The sequence below is a fragment of the Choloepus didactylus genome, chromosome 2 (genome assembly GCF_015220235.1).
Source record: "Choloepus didactylus isolate mChoDid1 chromosome 2, mChoDid1.pri, whole genome shotgun sequence".
In the NCBI taxonomy this organism is placed as follows: domain Eukaryota; kingdom Metazoa; phylum Chordata; class Mammalia; order Pilosa; family Megalonychidae; genus Choloepus; species Choloepus didactylus.
The window spans coordinates 68634819-68647190 of record NC_051308.1 but is presented as its reverse complement, the minus strand read 5'-3'; the positions used below and the strand labels follow the sequence as shown (position 1 = coordinate 68647190).

General features: G+C 37.8%; 1 protein-coding gene across 1 annotated transcript; it reads left to right on the top strand.

Moving 5' to 3' along the window:
- The first annotated feature begins 7319 nt into the window (after positions 1-7319).
- Positions 7320-7803, top strand: LOC119516182 (coiled-coil domain-containing protein 90B, mitochondrial-like). Its single transcript, XM_037812429.1, has 2 exons — positions 7320-7348; positions 7452-7803. The coding sequence occupies exons 1-2, from the start codon at positions 7320-7322 to the stop codon at positions 7801-7803; spliced, it is 381 nt and encodes a 126-aa protein (XP_037668357.1).
- The last annotated feature ends 4569 nt before the right edge of the window (positions 7804-12372 follow it).

The window sequence follows — 12372 nt, the reverse complement described above, 5'->3', positions numbered from 1 at the left end:
ATATGTCCTGCAAAATTTAACAGAGACAGTAGTGAGAATCCATGTCCCTAATTTGGTGACATTATTTGGTTAAGACTGAAGACAGAAATTTCAGAGGGAAAGAAAAGCTATAGTGGTATTCTTATTCCACTGAGTTGCTAACCCTTTATAATGTAATGATTGATACAAATATGTGAAAGAACAATGCCCTAATCTAATTCCCTTAAGCTTAACCAAATTCCCTTTTAATCTGAGAGGCCTTTCTTGGTCAATTTATATAAAATAGTAACAGCTTTACCCTGCTTTATTTTTCTCCAGGACATTTATCACCAGTAGACTTTCTTCAAAAGTATTTATGTGTTTATTGTTTTTATTTATTGCCTCTCCCTATAAGAATGAAAGCACCAAAGGGCAGAGACTTTATTTTGTTCACTGCTGGATCCCACAAAAATTTATTTAAAAAACAGGATAGTTTTCACTATTGGTGCAGAAATAAAACAAACAAAAACTGTATATTTTAAAATTATGTATGACACATGCAGTATAAATAAATTCATATTGGAAATTTAATAGCCTTTGGTTAGTACAGAAGGCTGACATTTCAAAGAAATAGAGTTATAATGATATTATTCCTACGGAATCAGCTTATTTAAACTTTAAATTTCTACAATACAGGTATGGAAGAGAGGAGAACAATGCAATAGGAAGATACCTGATCAAGCACTTTTGAATGCATTCCAGCTCCTTTTTACCTAATCAAGTGGCTTATAAAAGAGGCCTTCGCTGATAATATTATGAAAAATAGCTAACACAACCTGCACTCTCTGTACTTCCTACTGCCTTCTTTTTCTCCACAGCATTTATCACCTCCTTGTCAATTCACAACTGTCTACTGCAGAATAATAGAATTTTTATTACAGTATCTTCCATGGTATATCTATTTGACTGTTTTTAACATAAGATTTCAGTTCTATTTATAATTTACAAATCACAAGAAAAGAGGTATTGATTGCAGTGTTTCAGAAAAGAAAATCATTTTAGCATTTGCTCCTCCAAAACTATGCTCTCTAGCTCTTCCTGCCTTGGAATGTGCAAAATGAAAATTTTGAATGCCATTAGTAGCTGCCTGATCTCCTTTTAAATTATAAAAAATTTTTAAGAACACACACTGCTTATTAATCATCATCATTTGTCTCAATTTTGGATTGAATATGTGATGTTTAGAACGCAAAGAAGTTATGATTTTGCTACGAACCCTAAGCTATCTATACTCAAGTGGATATATATTAAATATGTCAGGTGGGTCCTACAATTAAAGCAACTGTTTAATTTTCAAACTAAAAACCTGGTGTTATGAATAAAATTTTACATGAAAAATTACTCTTTCATGATTATAGTACAACATTTAATTGTGATGTTTTCATTTTTTAATTCTTGTCATCACATATCTTTTATTTTATTTTATTTTATTTTGCATACAACTGTTTAGAGAAGGTTTATTTGTAATAGTCCAAACACATATCTTTTATTCCTTTATACTTACCTGAATATAAACTATACTAATTTAAGTATGGGCTTTTCATTTATTGCATTATGTATTTTCTATGTTTTTTTCCTGACAATTTTATTTAAACAAAGTGAACTAAAAAATAAAAATATATAAAAATATATTTTTTAAAAAGGACACAATTACAATTTGGAAACAGAACAGGCACTCAGAAAGTCATTACCCACTGTAAAAATAAAAAAACATCCAGAGGCTGTTTATTCAGAGCTTGCTATAGCAAAGGAGTGAGCCCCCATCACATGCATTTGGCAGTGACTCAAAGGCAGGCAGGGGAGTGGGAAAGCATTATCCTGAAAAAGGGGAAGGCTTCAGGTATGCTCTATTTGGAGGGGCATTAGCATGGGGAACCTGGAGGCAGGCTAACTGTGTGATTGGTTTGGGGTGCATATTGAGCTTTCTCTGGTTGGTTCTGAAATGGAAGTGGGAGCAATGAATAAGTTAGCTGGCAGTCATTGACCAAGTCATTAAGGTTCTAGGTCAATTGCTGCACAGATTTTAGTTTGGCTTCCTGGACTTTGTTTCAGAGGTTGTGGTTCAGAGATGTATCATCAAAGGTGGTTTGGCCATTTCCATTTGTGTATTCAGTTTCTCACCATTGTGATGGGATTCCACAGAATTAAACTCTTGTTCCTGTACTCACTCAATTTGAAGTGCTCACCCTGTGCCAGACACAGATGAAGAATACAGAACTGATCCTAGCATCCATGAATTCTAAGAGAGTCCATAGGAGGGGAACCTAGAGTAAATAGGATTAGGAAGGCATGTCAGAGGAAGTGTCTTCTAACCTGAAGTTTTAACAAGAGTAAGAGTTAGCCAAATGGTGGGAAAGGGAAGAGGGCTCTAGGCAGTGGTAAAAAAGAAAAATGTTATTAAATGCTTCCTAGATAGAATATACTTGATGTAATCTGATTTGGAATTTAGCCATCTTCTTTATTTTAATGTGTTGGTTAAAAGAGCAAGCAAAGAAGGCTTGAAATTGCTACATTAAAAATATATGTTAATCAACAAAGAATTAGTACCAATCCTGCTCAAACTCTTCAAAAAAATTGAAGAGGAGAGAAAGCTCCCTAACTCATTCCATGAAGCCAACATCACCCTAATACGAAAGCCAGACAAAGATACCACAAGAAAAGAAAATTATAGACCAATCTCTTTAATGAATATAGATGCAAAACTCCTCAATAAAATACTCGTAAATCAAATCCAGCAGCACATTAAAAGAATTATATACCATGACCAAGTGGGATTTATTCCAGATTTGCAAGGTTGGTTCAACACATGAAAATCAATTAAGGTAATACACCACATCAATAAATCAAAATGGAAAAACCACATGATCATCTTGATTGATGCAGAAAAGGCATTTGACAAAATTCAACATCATTTCTTAATGAAAACACTCAAAAGGATAGGAATAGAAGGGACCTTTCTCAATATGATGAAGACAATATATTAAAAACCCACAACTAACACCATACTCAATGGGGAAAGACTGATAGCTTTCCCTCTAAGATCAGGAACAAGACAGTGATGCCCACTGTCAACATTGTTATTCAACATTGTGCTGGAAGTTCTAGCTAGAGCAATTAGGCAAGAAAGAGAAAAGGCATCCAAATTGGAGAGGAAGAAGTAAAACTTTCATTGTTTGCAGATGACATGATCCTATATGTAGCAAATCCTGAAAAAGCTATAGCAAAACTGTTAGAGCTAATAAATGAATACAGCAGAGTAGCAGAGTACAAGATCAACATGCAAAAATCAGTTGTGTTTCTATATACCAGTAATGAGCAACATGAGGTGGAAATCAAGAAAAAAATTCCATTTACAATAGCAGCCAATAGAATAAAGTATTTAGGAATAAACTTAACAAAGGCCACAAAAGACTATTCACAGAAAAACTATAAGAAATTGCTAAAGGAAATCGAACAGGACCTTAAAAAATGGAAGAACATACCACATTCATGATTTGGAAAACTAAATACAGTTAAGATGTCAATTCTACCTTAACTTATTTATGTATTCAATGCAATACCAATTAAAATTCCAACAATTTACTTTGCAGAAATAGAAAAACAAATAACTAAATTTATTTGGAAGGGCAAGTTGCCCTGAATAGTCAAAAATATCTTGAGAAAGAGGAATGAAGTGGGAGGTCTCACACTACCTGACTTTGAACAATATTACAAAGTTACAGTTGTCAAACCAGCATGATTCTGGAATAAAGACAGATATATCAACCAATGGAATTGAATTGAGTGTTCAGAAGTAGATCCTCTCTTCTACAGACAGGCAGTCAAGCCATTGCAACTAGGACAAGCAGTTTCTTTAATAAATGGTGTTTGGAAAACTGGATATCCATATCCAAAAGAATGAAAGAGGACTCCTATCTCACACCTTATACAAAGATTAACTTGAAATGGATCAAAGACCTAAACATTAGAGCTAAGACCATAAAGCTTTTAGAAGAAAATGTAGGGAAATATCTTAAATATCTTGTGGTAGGAGGCGGTTTCCTAGACCATATACCCAAAGCATGAGCAATGAAAGAAGAAATAGATAAATGTGGTCTCCTCAAAATTAAACACTTTTGTACATCAAAGGACTTTGTCAGAAAAGTAAAAAGGCAGCCTATGCAATGGGAGACAATATTTGGACACCACGTATCAGGTAAGGGTTTCTACAACTCAACAACAAAAAGACAAACAATCCAATTTAAAAATGTGCAAAAGAAAGGACAGACACTTTTCTGAAAAGGAAATAAAAATGGCTCAAAAACATATGAAAAGATGCTCAACTTCATTGGCTATTAGGGAAGTGCAAATCATAACCACAATGAGATATCATTTCACACCTACTAGAATCGACATTATATATATAAAAAAAGAAAGTTACAAGCACTGGAGAGGATGTGGAGAAAGAGGCACACTTATTCACTGTTGGTGGGAATGTAGACTGGTGCAGCGACTCTGGAAGGCCTGTGGCAGTTCTTCAGAGGCTAAGTATACATTTGCCATATGATCCAGCAATTCCATTACTAGGTATATACTCAGAGGGACTGAAAGCTAAGACATGAAAGGACATTGGTAGACTAATGTTCATAGTGGCATTATTCACAATTGTGAAGAGATGGAAACAGCCCAAATGTCCATCAATGGATGAGTGGATAAACAAGCTATTGCATATACATACAATGGAGTATTATGCAGCTGTAAGACAGAATAAAGTCACAGAGCATATAACAACATGGATGAACCTTGAGGATGTTATGTTGAGCAAAATTAGCCAAAAACAAAAGGACAAGTACTGTATGGTCTCACTAATATGAACTAACTTTTATGAGAAACTTTGAGAGTTAAAGCTGAGAGCACAGGTTTTCAGGAGATAGAAAGAGGATAAAGAATATTCAACAGGATTGATTGTACAGATCCAGAAATAGATAGCACAATACTATGTGATGGTAGCACAATATTGTAAATACATTGAACAAAGATGACTGTGAGTAAAGTTGAAAGAGGAAGACTAGGGACATGTACGACACTAGAAGGAAAGATAGGACTGTATAACTTAGTGAAACCTAGAGTGGTCAATGATGGTGATTAAATGTACAAATACAAAATTGTTTTTACACGTGGGAGAACAAATGAATGTCAACTTTGCAAGGTGTTGCGAATGGGATGGTTTGCCAGTTTGGGTGTATTATGTCCCCCAAAATGCCATGTTCTTTGATGCAATCTTGTGGGAGCAGATGTATTAATTAGGTTGGAAACCTTTGAGTGTTTCAATGGAGATGTGACTCAATCAACTGTGGGTGAGACCTCTGATTGGATAATTTCCATGCAGGTGTTACCCCACCCATTCAGGGTGGGTCTCAATTGAATAACTGGAGCCTATAAAAGTGTTCACAGACAGAAGGAGGTGCTGCAGCCAAGAGGGACACTTTGAAGAACACACAGGAGCTGAGAGAGGAGCTGAAACACAACCTGGGATCAGCAGATGCCAGCCACTTGCCTTCCCAGCTAACAGACATTTTCCAGATGCCATTGGCCTTCCTTTGGTGAAGATATATACTTGTTGATGCCATAGCTTGGACACTTTTATGGCCTTCAGATTAACCAAATAAACCAAATTTGTAACCAAACAACCCCCCTTTATAAAAGTCAATCCATTTCTGGTGTTTTGCATAATGGGCAGCATTAGCAAACTGGAACAGATGGTATTGGGAAAAAATATAAATAACAAAAACCAGAGTATATAGTTAACAGTATCATTGTAATATGCTTCCATTAATTGTAACAAAGCCAATATACTGAAGCTAAATGTCTATAAGAGGGGGTATAAGGGAAGGGTATGGGATTCTTGGTGGTGGTGTGTTGTTTGAACTTTTTATTGTATTTCATTGTATTTTTTTTCTTTTCTCCTTTTTATCATTCTTATTTTAATTTCTTTTGGAGTAATAAATGAGTTCAAGGGCTGATTGTGGTGATGAATGCCCAACTATATGATGATAATCTGAACAACTGATTGTACACCATGGATGATTGTATGGTATGTGCATATATCTCTATAAAATTGCAAGGGAAAACATAAACAGAGTTATGCAAGTGCTGGAGAAAATGTGGAGAGAGGGAGTACCTGTTCACTGTTGCTGCAGAAGTGGAATGGTACAGCCCTTCTGGAGCGCAGTGTGGTAGTTCCACAAGAAGCTAAGGTTGGGGTTGCCATAAGATCCTACAACCTCATTATTGTATATATGCTTGAAAGAACTGACAGCAGGGATACAAACAGACATTTGCACACTGGTGTTTATGGCATCAGTCTTCACTATTTGCAATGGACAGAGGTGGCCTAAGGGTACATTGACTGATGAACAGAATGTTGAACTGTGTTGTATGCACACACACAATAGAATATTGAGTGACTGCAAGAAGGGACGAAGCTGTGAAGCATGCAACTAAGTGGATGGATCTTGAGGACAACATTTTGAATGAAATATGCCAGAAGCAAACAAACAAAAAAAACAAACATTATAATGCCTGACTAATACAGACTAACTATAACATGCACACTCTGAAAATTGAATCTTAGAGCACAGGTTATTAGGGGAAGGTTTATTGTAAATGTCCCTAGATTGTAGACTCCTACAGCAGTCATATCTGTTTCTGAGTTGTAATTGTTATCTTTAAATTCTGAGATGCCGAACTCTTTGTGTATAATCTGGTCTGTCCCTACAACTTTGTGTATCTGTGTGATACGTGAGACTCAGAGCTAGAGTTTGGCAGGTATGAATGTCAGTATTATCCCTTACAGCAACTGTTAAAAAAGCTGAAAAAGAGTTCAGAATTCAATTAGAGATATGAATGAAGTGGATCTGGTTAGGACTAAGGCAAATCAGGCCAAAGGGTAAAGGGTGATATTGCCTGTGTTTTAAAACTTCAAATTTTGTATAATATCAGAGGAAAATATGTTTATTTGGTGCAAAATCTATATTTTCTGTAGCATACCAGATAATTTGACTTGTTTGGTCAGTTTACTTAAACACCATAAATATCTGGAACTTTGAATCGGGGGTAAGATCTAGTTGGTTTGTGTCAAATCCCCATACAGTTGGTGGCTCTTCTGCTTTGAAGGCAGTAGCGGCCACCAGGTTTCTTTCCCCATGGATGTTTCTCACCGGCCCTGCAGAGACTTCTTAACCACTGTAACCAAGGAAGGATATGATATGAGGCAAGTGACATAACTCCTTTAGAGCAAAGGAAATTAACTTTTGATAACCATGCATTGGTTCAGGACTTGGAAACTCATGGATTTGACAAAACCCAAGCAGAATCTATTGTATCAGCTTGATCCACTTTTTCAAATGTCAGCCTGGATACTATCTTAAGGAGATGGTCACTCAAGCTCAACAGGAAATAACAGTACAGCAACTAATGGTTCATTTGGACTCCATCAGAAAAGAAGTGGTCATCCTAGAGAAAAGTGAATTTGTAAATCTGAGAGCAGAGAACAAGAAAATGAAAATTGAATTTGACCAAGTTAAGCAGCAACCGATGCATGAAACCAGTCAAATTAGAGCAGATAATAAATTGAATATCTACCTAGAAAGGAGCAGAGTAACAGATATGTTTACAGATCAAGAAAAGAAACTTATGGAAACAATCACAGAATTTACCAAAAAGGATGCCCAAACCAAAAGTGTTATTTCAGAAACCAGTCATAAAATTGACACTGAAATCGCTTCCTTAAAAACACTGAAGTAATCTAACAGATTTGAGACAATTCATCATCTTGCAGCCTCAGTGTTTACTTGCCTGGCAATAGCATTGAGAATTTATAGATTCTGGAAATAGCCCTGAAACTACTATATTATACTTGTACTCCTACTGATGCTAATGCTGACTTTTTGCAACACTATGCCAGAACAGATTTACTTTTAACACTGTCAATTGCAGAAGAACATAAGGACTAAAAAGAAGTGTTTTACAATGAGAAGAACTGTTTGTCTTTATTTTGTGGTGTTAAACACTGCCATTCAAAACTTGATTAAGCTGAGATAGAGGGTATATTAGTTAGGGTTCTCTAGGGAAACAGAATCAACAAGAGATATCTATAAATATAAGATTTTATAAAAGTGTCTCACACAACTGTGGGTACGCACAAGTCCAAATTCCGTAGGGCAGGCAGCAAACTGGCAAATCCGATGAAGATGTTTGATGAACTCCTCAGGAAATGAACTGGCAACTTCGATGAACGCCTCAGAAAGTTAGCTGAAGAAGTGAAGGTTTTGTATCTGTCTCACTTCAAAGTCTTCAATTGATTGGATTAAATCGAACTGATTGCTTTCTCTCCTTGTGGAAGACACGCCCTTCCTTGATGTAATAAACCAGCCTTCTGGTTTATTAACCAGCCACAAATGTCCTTGCAGGAATGGTTAGGCCAGTGCTTCCTTGACAAGACACCTGGGTACCATGACCTGGCCAAGTTGACACATGAACCTAACCATCACAGAGGGGTATTTTGTTCTTATCTTTTTCATAATTTACACAAACTTAATAAGAGTTTTTCTGTGTTTTCTTGAACAATAGTATAAATTATATAAGGTTTCTTTATCAGTTACAAATTGAAAATTACTCACCAAAGCTTACATTCTTATTGTATTCAACTTTCCTGATTACTGTTGCATGATTACATTTTCATATAAAATAAAAGATTAGTATGAAAAAAAACCCATGCATCCCAAAGTAATTTGGGTAGAGAATAAAAATGTATTTGCAAAGCCCCTCTGAGGGACTAGTGGAAAATGTGGAAATATTAAACTTCCCTACCTGGGGAATTACTGATATTCTCACAAGCATTGGGGACTACCAATTTAGAAGGCCAAGCCCTCTGTCTTGGGGCTTGCTTTATGAAGCTTGTTACTGCAAAGGAGAAGCTAAGCTTACTTATAATTGTGCCTAAGAGTCACCCCCTGAGAACTTTTGTTGCTCAGATGTGGCCTCTCTCTTTAAGTCAACTTAGCAGGTAAACTCACTGCACTCCCCCTATGTTAGACAAGACTCCCAGGGGTGTAAGTCTCCCTGGCAATATGGGACATGACTCCTGGGGATGAAACTGGACCTGGCACTGTGGGATTGAGAAAGCCATCTTGGATCAAAAGGGGGAAGAGAAATGAAAAAAAATAAAGATTCAGTGGCTGAGAGATTTCAAATAGAGTTGAGAGGTCAGAATGGAGGTTATTCGTATGCGTTATTTACATATCACTTTTTAGTTTTTAGTGTATTAGAATAGCTAGAAGGGAATACCTGAAACTGTTAAACTGCAACCCAATAGCTTTGATTCTTGAAGATGATTGTATAACTACATAGCTTACACTGTGTGACCATGTGATTGTGAAAACTTTGTGGTTCACACTGCTTTTACCCAGTGTATGGACAGATGAGTAGGAAAATGGGAACAAAAAATAAATGAATACTAGGGAGGATGGGGGATGGGATGTTTTGGGTGTTCTTTTTTGCTTGTGTTTTTTTTCTTGTATTTATTTTTTAATGTTTATTTTATTTTACTTTTTGGAATAATTAAATTGTTCAACAATTGATTTTGGTGATGAATGCACAACTATGTGATGCTACTGTGGACAATTGATTGTACACTGTGGATGACTGTAGGTTATGTGAATATATAGCAATAAAATGGAATTTAAAATATATATGTTGAAAGAGTAAGAAAACCCAACAAACAAGTTTTGTCATGTGCCTTGTTTTTTTTTCTCCTTTTTTTTCTTGATTTGGCAACATTATTCATCCAATAGTCTTTTTGGTATGAAAGTCTTGATTGAATTGGCCCTGCTGCTTCTTCTTATTGGCAATCCAAAATCTCATTCTTATGCTGTACCAGTCACCAGCAGATAGAAATCAAACATACATTGCCTCTGCCTCCAGTCTGAACAGATCCCTGACACTTCTTGGAGCACCTTAGAACAATTATCAATAGAGGTATAATTTGTGATAAAAGAAGCATATTGTGTGCATTTTCACAGTTCAACTCAGTTCTGAAAAAAAAAACAACAATATCCAAGTGTTATTTTACTAAAAATTAGGAAATGGCTCCATTTCCCTTTTCTACAGTGCTTTGTTTAAAATTACTTATGTCCTTAGGATTCCCAAGAAATCAAAGTTTAAATTCATTTGATAAATAGATCACAATCTATTCTGCAAGGGACTATTATGGTACTCAATCTTTTGTTTTAGAAGATGAGAACAGCATGGCTTGAAGAAGTTGTCTGGTTTACTAAAGACCACACAGCTATTCAGAAGCAGGATGCAGATTAAAACAATCCTGTTCTAAGTTAAAATGCAATTTTTCAACTGCATTTCTGAAACCCTTAGACGTGGTTTCTTTCTCCTTGAATTGTATCTTTCATCCTTCCTGAGAATCCTCACAGGAAAATGGAGGGGAAACTATAGAGGGAAAAAGTTTTCCAGAAAGAGGGCATAGTTAATAGAATCAAAAAAAGGACAAAATACCAGAAGGAAAATTAGAAGATAAAAACTGAGACTGAGGAGGCGGGGCAAGATGGCAGACTGGTGAGCTGTATGTTTTAGTTACTCCTCCAGGAAAGTAGGTAGAAAGCCAGGAACTGCGTGGACTGGACACCACAGAGCAATCTGACTTTGGGCATACTTCATACAACACTCATGAAAACGTGGAACTGCTGAGATCAGCGAAATCTGTAAGTTTTTGCGGCCAGGGGACCCGCGCCCCTCCCTGCCAGGCTCAGTCCCCTGGGAGGAGGGGCTGTCAGCTCCGGGAAGGAGAAGGGAGAACTGCAGTGGCAGCCCTTATCGGAAACTCATTCTGCTAATCCAAACTCCAACCATAGATAGACGGAGACCAGACACCAGAGAATCTGAGAGCAGCCAGCCCAGCAGAGAGGAGACAGGCATAGAAAAAAAACAACACGAAAAACTCCAAAATAAAAGCGGAGGATTTTTGGAGTTCTGGTGAACATAGAAAGGGGAAGGGCAGAGCTCAGGCCCGAGCTCAGGCCCTGAGGCGCATATGCAAATCCCAGAGAAAAGCTGATCTCTCTGCCCTGTGGACCTTTCCTTAATGGCCCTGGTTGCTTTGTCTCTTAGCATTTCAATAACCCATTAGATCTCTGAGGAGGGCCCTTTTTTTTTTTTTTTTTAATCCTTTTATCTTCTTCTAAAACAATAACTCTAAGAAGCCCAATACAGAAAGCTTCAAAGACATGCAATTTGGGCAGGTCAAGTCAAGAGCAGAACTAGGAGAGCTCTGAGACAAAAGGCAATAATCCAGTGGCTGAGAAAATTCACTAAACACCACAACTTCCCAAGAAAAGGGGGGTGTCCACTCACAGCCATCATCCTGGTGGACAGGAAACACTCCTGCCTATCGCCAGCCCCATAGCCCAGAACTGCCCCAGACAACCCAGTGTGACGGAAGGGCTTCAAATAACAGGCACACACCACAAAACTGGGCGTGGACATTAGCCTTCCCTGCAACCTCAGCTGATTGTCCCAGAGTTGGGAAGGTAGAGCAGTGTGAATTAACAAAGCCCCATTCAGCCATCATTTCAGCAGACTGGGAGACTCCCTACACAGCCCAGCAGCCCAGAACTGCCCTGGGGGGACGGCACTCACCTGCGACATAGCACAGTCATCCCTCAACAGAGGACCCGGGGTGCACGGCCTGGAAGAGGGGCCCACTTGCAAGTCTCAGGAGCCATACGCCAATACCAAGGACTTGTGGGTCAGTGGCAGAGACAAACTGTGACAGGACTGAACTGAAGGATTAGACTATTGCAGCAGCTTTAAAACTCTAGGATCATCAGGGAGATTTGATTGTTAGAGCCACCCCCCCCCCTGACTGCCCAGAAACACGCCCCATATACAGGGCAGGCAACACCAACTACACACGCAAGCTTGGTACACCAATTGAACCCCACAAGACTCACTCCCCCACTCACCAAAAAGGCTAAGCAGGGGAGAACTGGCTTGTGGAGAACAGGTGGCTCGTGGACGCCACCTGCTGGTTAGTTAGAGAAAGTGTACTCCACGAAGCTGTAGATCTGATAAATTAGAGATAAGGACTTCAATTGGTCTACAAATCCTAAAAGAACCCTATCAAGTTCAGCAAATGCCACGAGGCCAAAAATAACAGAAAATTATAAAGCATATGAAAAAACCAGACGATATGGATAACCCAAGCCCAAGCACCCAAATCAAAAGACCAGAAGAGACACAGCACCTAGAGCAGCTACTCAAAGAACTAAAGATGAACAATGAGACCATAGTACGGGAGACAAA

Excerpts from the sequence above, each read along its gene's own strand:
- LOC119516182 (XM_037812429.1), top strand. The coding sequence starts at position 7,320 with ATGCATTGGTTCAGGACTTGGAAACTCAT. Across the intron at positions 7,349-7,451 it reads TTCAGGACTTGGAAACTCAT|GGAAATAACAGTACAGCAAC; the intron begins GGATTTGACAAA and ends TCAAGCTCAACA.